Source organism: Phoenix dactylifera, chromosome 14 (assembly GCF_009389715.1).
Source record: "Phoenix dactylifera cultivar Barhee BC4 chromosome 14, palm_55x_up_171113_PBpolish2nd_filt_p, whole genome shotgun sequence".
NCBI classification, from domain to species: Eukaryota; Viridiplantae; Streptophyta; class Magnoliopsida; order Arecales; family Arecaceae; genus Phoenix; species Phoenix dactylifera.
Window position 1 is genome coordinate 24,026,685 of NC_052405.1, and position 11,762 is coordinate 24,038,446.

General features: G+C 36.7%; 1 protein-coding gene across 1 annotated transcript; it reads left to right on the forward strand.

The window, feature by feature from the left end:
• The first annotated feature begins 4,161 nt into the window (after positions 1–4,161).
• On the forward strand, positions 4,162–11,290 carry LOC113460951 (protein PUTATIVE RECOMBINATION INITIATION DEFECT 1). The gene is made up of 9 exons (XM_039133904.1): positions 4,162–4,702; positions 5,735–5,847; positions 5,922–6,109; positions 7,056–7,361; positions 7,483–8,452; positions 8,535–9,234; positions 9,540–9,820; positions 9,888–10,557; positions 10,866–11,290. Exons 1-9 carry the CDS (start codon positions 4,169–4,171, stop codon positions 11,085–11,087), a joined length of 3,984 nt encoding a protein of 1,327 aa, XP_038989832.1. The 5' UTR covers positions 4,162–4,168; the 3' UTR covers positions 11,088–11,290.
• Positions 11,291–11,762: the final 472 nt, after the last annotated feature.

Consider the following 11,762-nt stretch of genomic DNA (forward strand, 5'->3'; position numbering starts at 1 on the left):
GGGCTGGGCCCTGGTCCGAGCCCAGTGTTCTTAAAACCAAAACTAACTGGGCCTGAAAAGCTCGAATTTTAATATAGGGACTATATTGAATATAGTTTGAGGCTAGGTTCTCTTTAAATTAATTAGAACTGATAAGGTATAATTATAAATTAACCAATAGTGTTTTTTGGCCTGAATACAAGTGGGCCCAGTAATTAAATCAGGCCAAGGGCCTTATTCAGAACCCAATTAAACATCGGGCCTGAATGCAAATGGGCCTAGACCTGAACCAGAGGGCAATTTGGTTAAACCAGAAGTGGAATTGGTTCAAACCTGCACCAGAAGCTGGATCAGATCTGAACCAGAAGCTGAATCAGATCTGAACCAGAAGCTAAATTAGACCAGAACCAGAAATTGAATTGGGCCATGGGCCTGAACCAGAAATTGAATTAGGCTATGGACCCGAAAATGAAATTGAGCCCTATGGATGGGCTGTAAATGACTTTAAGATTATAAATAAATAGAAATTAAATATGCAAGTGACATGTAATTTAATGATCTTGTTAGGTATTGGAGAATTGGCATTTGGTGAGCAAATTAAGGTAAGTAACCTGTCTTAATCTTATTATGGATCATGTATCACGTTTTATAAGATGAAAAAGTATTATTTATGCAATTGGAATTATGTATAAGAATTGTGGAAAAAGTACCTGATATAATCTTATATTTCATCAAATACTTGTGATTACTCGATTATGAAATTGTATATGATTATTTATGTTTTCACAAAATTAGGATCAAGCATGTGTTAGCAAATGATTACATGATTTTGGATACATAGCATCCATCATTATTATTATTATTATATTATGTACACATGATTATGATGATATAGAAAGATGCATGGAAAAATAAAGTTTTCAGCATGATCATGAGTTTTATTAGCATGATGCCATTATTCACTTTCCAATGGATCTATGAGAAAAGATTTATGAAAAGCATGATATGTTTTAAGAACTCTCAGATCGCTATGTATGACCCCCGCCAGTGGGTAACAGTAACTAGGCATATGACCCCCGCCAGTGGGTAAAAGTAACTTGGCTTTACGACCCCCGCCAGTGGGTAATAGTAACTGGAAGATGACCCTGCAGTGGTAAAGGCCTTGCCGTGGGAATAAGAGCGGCCATAGCTACACTACCATCTGAGAGTATGAATTTCAAAGTATGGAATAAATGGCAAAAGTTTTATGTTGCATAAATGGCAAAAGTTTTATGTTGCATAAAAATGGCAAAAGTTTTATGTTGCATAAATGGCAAAAGTTTTATGATGCATAAATGGCAAAAGTTTTATGATGCATAAATGGCAAAAGTTTTATGATGCATAATCATATTTATGAAGTTGCATAAATGGACTTGCATGGTTTTATGACTAGTTGGATTATATGAAATGTTTACTTTATTACAAGCACAGATTTCAAAGCATGAATAATGACAGTGCAGATTTTAAAGCATGAATAATGATGAGTACGGCTTTCAAAGCATGGAATAAAGACAAGTTTTAAGTCTGGTTCGATTATATGTTGTATAAAGTGTTTACTTTATGACAACCTTTAGTTTCTTAAAATAATGCACTAGTATGAAGAATATTATGCTTGATCCGATAAGATTATGCAAGTTTACTTACTGGGCTTTATAGCTCACACCATTTTATTTATGTCTTTATAGATGAATAGGAGATGCTAGGAACAAGGAGCGTAACATGCTCCAGGGTTATGGGAAAGACGAATGTTAAATGTTGATATTGTTTTTAGAAGCTTTGTATGGATTTTAATACCTAAATTTAATGACTTTCATGAATATAGTTGTTTAGTAATTGAAGTTTTAAAGTGGCTGCGTGTTATTGTATGCTTAACTTGGCAATAACACAGCCGTGTCATGATCCGAATTCGGGGCGTGACAAAAAATAATTATCGAAACCAGATTACTATATATGGTACGAAAAGAGAATAAAAGAAATGATAGATCCTATGCCTATTTTACTAAGAAAGAAGATAAAATAAATATCATTGGAAGGTGGCATACTCTTTTTCGTACCATATTATCAAGTAAAAGTAATCTAAAATCAGTCATTGCTCAATAGAAATGGCCTCATTATTTTTTATTGAAACCTATATGTGCATCTTTTTTATTACAAAATATAATATATGGTAGCTTAATATACGATTTTGCTAAATCCAAATTTCTACTTTTCTATCTAAAGATTCATTTTTTTCAAATTAATCAACTAACGGTGTGATGGTATTTAAATATATTTAATAAATAATAAATAAAAAGACTAAAATTTAATTTATAATAAAAAAATATTTATTAATTTATCTAAATATATTTTAATTTCCAAAATGATATGTATTGATAGTCTTTATATAAGTTGGCCATAAATGACTAATAAATTAATGAAATAAAAAAAAATATTATTTGAATTATTTGTTTAAAAATATTGCTGAAAATTAACAATAGTTTTAATATAAGAAATTTCCAACCGGTAATTTTTTAAAATAAGATAATTTTTCTATCCATCAAATATGATAAAATTTATTTTTTATGTAATTTATTTCAAATATTGGTCCGCTGGTAGGCTCGGTGGTGCTACGTGTGACGTACTCATACAGAGGGTAACCGTGCTAACGCTCAGAGGGGTAACGAGTCGGGCCCACGGGTTGGAAGAGTATGAGTAAAACCGGCCGGCGTGCTCAACACACCGTCATTTCTGCTCGCATCGAATATTCTCCTAGCGGAGTGAGGGCTCAGTGAGAACTGTTACGTGGGGGTGGGCTTGTTCCTTCCTCTTTTGCCTAAGCAATATATATATATATATATAATTTTTTTAAGTAAATGATTTTTCAGATAATGTGGCGTATGTCAACCAAAAGAATGCTTGCGTAGAGTATAATAAAGGGTGCTCCAACCCACATTCGTGCATGATCTATACATTCTCTATACAATACTACTAAGTAAATAATATAACCAGGTTTGCCTCTCTCCGGTTACCCCAAAAAAGGGATTGTTTATGTAAAACATTAATGTGGCTTATTTCTACAAACCAAGCATGCACAATGCTTCTAAAATAAATAAATAAAATTTAAATCACAATACAGATAAAGAAAAATAATATTAAAATAGTTATATATTTCCTTATTTATTTATAGATTTGTATACTTTTATATATTTATCTATTCTCAGAAAATGATGTAATTGAATATTTTCTTATCTAATTGTAGTTGGTATTTTTTTACTCCTTTACTTTTTGTTAAGACATTTTCTTTATTATTTTGCATAATAATTTTAGTTTTTTTAATTATCTAGTTAACAAAATGGTGGTGAGAGAATGACTAACTCAAATTTTGTTTCCAGTATGATCTTACAAAAAGGAATTTTTGTTGTATTTTATTATTTCCTTATAGCTGGTAGTTTTGTTATTTTTTTTATTTGACTTGGTATGACTTTTTCTTATATGCAACCAGCTTTTTATTTTCTTTCTTACTTTGTTGACAATCATAGTTTTATTTTTTGTTAAACTATTGCTATTTTTAATTAGATAAAACTTTTATTTATCTAAAATAAAGATTTTAATTTTCTTATATATAGCTGAATAGTATGGGTAATGTAGAAAAGTGGAAGGATATTTTCATTGCCAAAAAATGACATATGAAATACAGGAGAAATATCCTTGATTTCAAAACTTATATATTTAATGTAGTAGATAGTAGAAATTTGATAACTAAATATCTTCTTGTTACAAAATTATTAGCTAATATGACTCTAATTTTTCAATATTATTTGATACTTAAAAGCGCCAAGAAAAATCAATATGCCAAAATCTTGATGGATATAACATTATGAATTATTTACTGTAATTGGTCGTTGTCTAGTTTTACGCTACATAAACGGAATTATATGAATAAAATTTATCATTTATCATTTATCATGTTGAAATTTTCATTTATTGGAACCGTTGGGTATATTTCTGATATCCATTTCTAAGGTTTTGACTTTTGGCCCAGATACTGGCATCCACTGTCGCCATCGTTATACGTAAACGTACTCCGGCGGAACATCTGAACTCCTCTCTCGTCCTGCATAAATATACCCGTCGAACTCTTTCAAAAATTTCAAATTCCAGCTAGCGAGCGATGAGGCGAAGAAGAGTGGAAGAAGAGGAGGAGGAATTCGAAGCGGCGGAGCTCTCGCCGGTGCCACCACCGCGTCCACCGTCGGCAGAGGAGGAGGACGAAGAGGCGGCGCCGCCAACGTGCGGGAAGGGCCACCGGTCGTCGCTGGCTGTGGCGACGGCGGAGGGGGGGTTCATTTGCCTCGCGTGCTTCTCGGCGCTGCTGTCTGATCCCTGCTCCCCCTCCCACCACGTCTCCTACGCCCTTTCCCAGCTCTCCCTCGCCATCCGGAGCCCCGCCTTCCTCCGCGCCCTCCACACGTGCCACCCCCACCTGCTCGTGTCCCCGCTCGTGCGAGCTCTCGCCGCCACTGATGACGAGCCCCTCGCCCACCAGCTGATCGACCTCGTCTCCGATCTCTGCTACCGCTGCTGCGGCGGTGGATTCTCCGCCTCCACCGCCGCCGCCGCCTCCGTGTCCGGCGATTTCATTGCCCAGATCGCCGATCTTCTCTCTTCCGGCGCACTCGCGTGGAGCCGACGCCAGGTTTATATGGTAATGTTTCCCCTCCTCATCTGTCGGTATTATTTTTTCCCGCCTTTTTTGCCGGCATTTAAATCGCGGGAAAGATTAAATTTTCGAATATTTGGACCCGGAATGGAAACTTTGGGGAACTTATGGCGGCTACGTTTTTATTTTTTGTTTCAATAATGGCTTTTTTCTACTCAAGCCTTTGTTCACCAAATGAATAATTATATTCTCCAGCTCACGTAGAAATTTATATTTTAAAAATACAGTTTTGTTCAGATCAAAACCAAACATTGTCAAATAATAGCTCTTATTCCCGTTATATCATGGCTGTTATAATGGAATAGCAGTTTGATGATATCCACTGTTTAATTTCTATTTTAGGGCCTGTTTATAAGTCTATCAGGATTGAACTGGATTTCCTATTGGATTCATTGATCAGGCAATCTAGTTGGGTATAGCCTATTAATCCAGCGATCTTGCAGCCCAAATCCTATATGGATAAAAAAACAGGACCTCCATGAGTCTTTTTCTCTTCATGCATTCTGACAAGCTCGCAGGCTGGCGGGCTAGAAGGGCCAACACGCCAGATTCTTGTAGAATATTGCTTCATGATATCCAAACAGGCCCTTATTATGATAAAGCAAAATGGGAGGAGTTAGGATATGTTTGGTTGGAAGAAAACCGCTTGGAAAACTTATTTTTCCTGAAAAATTTATTTTTCTTTTGTTTGTTTCATTAGAAAACTGACAAAGTCGAAAAGCATATTTCTAGATTTCCAGAGAAACTAATTTTCCTTGCCATTTCTATGGATTTTCCTGGAACCAAAAGTTTGAAAATTGGGTGCATTGGATATACTCCAAGCGAAGAGACTATATCGATTTTCTTTGAATAAGTGATTGAAAAACGGACCATGAGTGTTGTCAGTCTGCTGGTTAGATTTTGATGTTTTGCATCCTTACAATGAGGCTTGGAACAAAGTTGGCATTCATTTCTTCTGAAGTTTGAGGTGTTCGCTGCTTAATCCACTGCTTGCATGGCTTTCAACCTGTGATACAGCTGCATTGCTTTGGAATCCTATTGAATTCTCATCAGAATGATAACCATGCATCCCACATCAGAGATAAAGATGCCCTTTTCTCCAACCTTGTCATTGGTCTTCAGCTTCCAAGGTGAAGACAAAATTCTAGACTTTATCTTACACCATTAGACCATCATACCTACCATCTCCTGTTCCCTGCTACAGTGAAGATATTCGTGGTGAGATTATGTTCGTCCTGTATAAGCTATCCCTTTTACAAGCCACACCTTGGGACGAAGATAACAATGATCATGTTGACACTGATCTGTCATCAACTGGAGAGAGGCTGCTGCGCCTTTCACTTGAAGTTCTGCTCAAGACACAAAATGATGACGTCCGCTTGAACTGTGTCGGTCAGTGTCAACTATTCCTGACTCCTGCAAAAACAAATGCTTCATTGCAAAATGACATTATAATCCGCATGGACTGCATAAGCTATTTCATCGGATGAGAGATTTCTCTCAAGGTGCATCTAGTATCATGTGGAATAGATGGCATTTTTTGAGACTTTAGGATCCACTGAAGTTATAGTTGTAATATTTTGCATTTACCAAAATCAGTTGAATCTGAAGTCTAAAAATTTGATGTTCTGGTGATTAGATATTTAGATCGCAAGCTGTGTAAAATTTGATTTTGACAAACAAGTACAAAAACTTCCCAGGGAAACCAAGACTGCATAAGCTATTTCATTGGATGAGAGATTTCTCTCAAGTTGCATCTAGTATCATGTGGAATAGATGGCATTTTTGAGACTTTAGGATCCACTGAAGTTATAGTTGTAATATTTTGCATTTACCAAAATCAGTTGAATCTGAAGTCTAAAAATTTGATGTTCTGGTGATTAGATATTTAGATCGCAAGCTGTGTAAAATTTGATTTTGACAAATAAGTACAAAAACTTCCCAGGGAAACCAAATTATATAAACTGATGATTGTCTAGAGAGAGTGATAATCAGAGAGTTGTAAGACTTTAGATTTGAAAAATCGAGACAGCAATTCATAAGTAAGACAGTGTGGAATTAGAGGCTAGTAATGAAAATTGTTGGTATTGACAAACCTAAATCATTCAAATTTACAGTTGAAAGATGGCACATCCCAATAAAACCATAGCCTTGATAATATGCTGTAAAAGACTGGCACTTCCCCATAGATAATTCTTTTCATTAATGCGTAAATCCGCACGAGCAACATGTTCCATGCTAGGCATGGTTGTTGTAGATCATGCTTGCATGCAATGTATGAGCAAATGAAGTTGCTTTCAAATAATCAAATCTGACATGTTGTATGTTTACCTCTCAGCATTGCTGACAGTGTTAGCTAGAAGAGGCATCTTTGAGGACTTATTTGCAAATGATCAAACTGGTAGTAATATCAGAGGAGATAGTTTTGTGCATTCAGATGACACAGTGTTGCATATCCCTCTCATTAACTTGTTTGCTGATGCAATCAAAGGTCCTCTTCTTTCTTCTGACACTCAAGTGCAAATCAACACCTTGGACTTGATCTTTCATTCCCTATCCTCGAGTTTGAACTGTGCTAAACAGATGCAAGCTCTTGTTGAAGAAAACATTGCAGATTATGTTTTTGAAATACTCAGACATTCAGGTAACGAGAACAAAATTTTTGGTATCTGTGGGAAATATACTTCATAAAGAGAGATGAAGAGTATCTAGCTCATTGCAATCTGTAAAGCTGGTTTCTCATTCTATGTAATCCTGATCTGCAGGAAACAAGGATCCCCTGGTCATTTCGTGCATCCAGGTTCTAACTCTTTTAGCAACTGCAGAGGAAGTCTTCAGACAGCGAGTCGTGATAGGATTTCCTACACTGCTTTCTGTTTTCCGCTATGCAACAGAGATACCTCTTCATCCAGTTCAATCTCATGTGTTAAATCTTGTTTCGACTTGCATCTCAGACTGTCCAGGAATTATGTCAATGTCTCAAGTAGAAGAAACAGCTCTAATCTTGACTGGATTTTTTAGAAGACATACCAGAGGGGAGCTGGGTATGCTTCCCAAAACCTTCACCTTGGCCTGTTCAACATTCGTGGAGATTCTTAAATCACCATCTGCTTGTCATGTCCTGAAATTGACACCAGCAATCCAAGAGGCATCAAGAAATGCTTTGATGCTGTCTCTTACATCTCAAGAATATCCCAACGAACTTTTGTTATATTCCCTCTACCTTCTGAAAGAAGTACATGCATACAGTTGTGAAGAAAGTTTGGCTACAAACTCAGGCAGCAAGGAACTGGAGAACAGCATAATAGAATCATGTGAAACATATCTGATGCCTTGGCTTGGAAGGGTCATTGATGAAGGGGAAGATGAGGAACTAGTACTAGGAGTTCTTGAAACTTTTCATCTTATTTTGCTTAAAGGATCTGAATCTCAATCCAGGAAGTTTGCGGAAACACTGGCTTGTTCAAATTGGTTTAGTTTGTTATTTGGATTCTTGGGTTTGTTTCCATCAGAGCAGATGAAACTAAGAGTATATTTGATGTTTAGTTCAGTAGTTGATAGACTTCTGGGCACCAACTCTGGACAACCCATTAGAGATGCCTATGTGTATCTCCCGTCAGACCCTCTAGAGCTGATATATTTACTTGGGCAAAGGAGCTCGCATGATTTAAACTTGGCTTCCTGTCAACGTGCAGTTCTTCTAATGTTATATGTCAGCACATTGTATGGCGATAGGTAGTGTATCATCAATATAAGTTTGCTTCACTGTGTTAAGCATCTTCATTAGTTTTGCATAGCTGATAGTTCATCTTTCCAGATTTATTGATGGGAACCAAGTGTTGGCTTCATTGGAGCAATATATTCTAGTTAACAGCAACAACTTCTCATGTGCAATTGCTGATTCCATGATGCTGACTGAACTGGTGCTTCTCTATGGCCTTGTCAGAGGTGCTCCAATTGGCTACAGGACAACATACAGTCCAGAAGCTGAGAAAGCTATATTTCATTTGATAGCCAAAAATGAGTGGGATTTGCTCTCTATGGGTATCCATCCAGCAGCATTAAAGTGGCTTTTTCAACAAAAAGAAATCATGACACCCTTGTCTTACCAGATCTTGAATTTCTGTAAATTCTATAGCACAAACAAGACCCAAATATATGTGCATGCTAGCAATGCCCAGACACTGGACCTGCAAATGATTGCAGAACTCATTGTTTCTGAAGATAATGATGTTGGATTACTGCTGGTATCATTACTTGGAAAGGCAATAAAAGAAGGTAGAGAAGATGATATAATGAATTTGGTGAATGTCATGGCAGGAATTCTGAACATATTTCCTGACACTGCCAGCCAATTCTGCTTGCATGGCATTGCAGATGCACTACAATGTCTCTGCTACTCAATACAGTCTCCACAGATCTTTGTAAACTGCTTGCTTTTAATTTTCAATATTCTTTATTCAGCAGATTACAGGACACTCACGCATGATGAAGAGTGGCTTGCACTTACAATAAAGGTAATTCTGTTCTTCTAACCGAAGCAATTTCTTCTGGTCCTCTCAAGACCCATAGGATTGCTAGGAGCTTTTACCATCATCAATCATGAAGTGTTTAATATTCAGTTTATTACTAAAACACATCATGGTTGCCAGAAAACAGAACTATTTGGAATATAGACCTTTTATCGGAGGACTCCCTCTGGTCTGCACAACATCCTGCAGTTGTCAGAGGCTGCAAAAGAAATAGAGAATAATGCAATGAGTCCATCTGAGTTCATACTTGTAACAGCACCTAGCTGATTGTATCATTATGTTCTGTGCAGTTGCTGGAACATTTAAATACTAAATTAGCTTCCCAGTCATGTGGCCAAGAAGAGTACCTAGTGATAAGCATTTTTTGCCTCATTCTTCACCAATCCACCAAGCAAGTGCTCAAAGAAGCTTCCAAAGTCATATTGCTGAACAATTCTTTGGTTACTGCGGCTGAGAGCCTAATACGGACAGCCTGTGCCAAAGGACCAGCCTTAGTTGATTATGATGAAGAAACAACTATTGGAGAATCCTTGCTATTTGTTCTTTTATTATACTTTTTCTCCTTAAAAAGGTCTGTCGCTCTATATTTACCCCTCAAGTTGACTGCTGCCAGCCCATCTAACGATATTTCTTCTCAGCTTGCATGCTACTTTACAGGAAACCATGGATTGGCAAGATTTCCTTCAGTCATCCAATGAAGCCCAAACATTGTCGGTACTCTGTCTCAGATGCCATGACTTATGCAGGCTGACACACTTTGGATCTTCTCTTGTCAAGTTGGTTGCTTCACAATGTCTTGTTGAGTTGCTCACCAGAATTTCAGATCAAAGGAATAGCAAAAATGATGAGCTAAGGTGCTCTTTGAGGTACCTAGAATCCATGATGGCTGTGACAGAAGGTTTACTTTTCTATGGAGATACATCAGTAGCCACAAATTGTGGTGTCTGTTTTTCCATGATTTTAGGGTGGGAAAAGTTTGGGTTGCAGGAGAAGAGGGCAATCAAAGATTCCAAATGGTGTAGGTTAGTCATGGAGGAGTTGGCAATGTCTTTGGCCGCTCCTGGTTTAGCATCAACATCCTTCACAAATCAGCACAAGCCTGCAGTTCATGTAGCCGTTGCATTGCTCAAACTGGACCAAGTACCTGGGTGGATGAAATCTGTGTTTGATACTTCAAGCATCTCCGGGATAGTTGACAACCTTTCTGCCAGCAATGTGACTGCAGAGATGGTTAAGCTCTTCACGGAGCTAATGACCAGGAAATATATGAACAAAGAACAAGTTTCTGCTCTACATCGTTTGTTCCAGGTTTGAAATCTAACATTTTCTTGACTTTTGGTTTCTATCTTTTCCCTAATAAGATCAAAAAGGCACACAAATATAAAATTGACATCTTTCCAGCTATTTTATTCAGTTACAACAATTGGATTCATTTTTCAGTATAATGCCTTATAGGGAATCTCATGTCTTGATCTACATTTCAATAAATTCTAATTACTCCATTCTTCTACTCTTTATTCTTAGTTATACGACAAGATGGAAGAAGTGGTTAATGAAATGGGAAGCAAATGAACTTGCTATCATAGTTCCAAATTTATTTTGTTATGATATTGCAGGTATGCAGAAAACAAGTGTACAAAGACAGTTCCAAAAGGCAACTGAGGGAGGAGAATTGTGATGTGGTAGTTCCGATCCCTGAAGATATTGGTAAAGTGTGCAGCCTGCTCATTCACCTTATGCTGTCCCCACCTATGGATGATCATACTGAAATTCAAACAGAGCAAGAAATGTTTTTGAAAGAAATTGATGTGTTTTTTCTAGAATCAAGCAGAGAGTAATAAAAAATCAAATAAAGGCTTCACCTAGACTTTGTCAAATTTCATTTACATGCTCTAATTGATATCAGCATTCTTATTATTTTTACATTCTTTTGTTTATGTTGGTTGAGTGGATGGAGTAGTTCTTACAAGTTATAGTATGTCTTCATCTCTTTCTATTGATTCAACTACAGGCATAAATAATATGGTTGTCATGTGTTTCCATTCAGTCAATTTTGCCTGATTAGACTGACAATTCTGGGAGGTCATGGAGGAACTTGAATATGTTTATATATTGTCCTGAGTCTCTTTTATAATTAGGTGTTCTTATTTCAGCAAGAGATTCTATAATCCCAATGTGCATAGAGCTTTATTTTCAGTGTGCCTGGGCAAATTGAAGTTCAAATAGAGAACCATATGCATGTAGAATATACAAAGAGAGAGATACATATAGATGCCTAACCAATGGCTACCAGGTGTCAAAATATTTTGGGAGCTTAAATAATTCTGCCAAGAACATGGAAGTAATGCTTATAACACCAGGATAATTGAATAAAAACTTTGACACATGATTGAACCTCAGTAAGGTCTGTATATGCTAGCAATATCTGATATTATTGAACATGCCTAACTTAGAAAACCTATAAATAAATTAGAATTTAGTACATGTGGAGTATAATATATGGTTCACAAAAC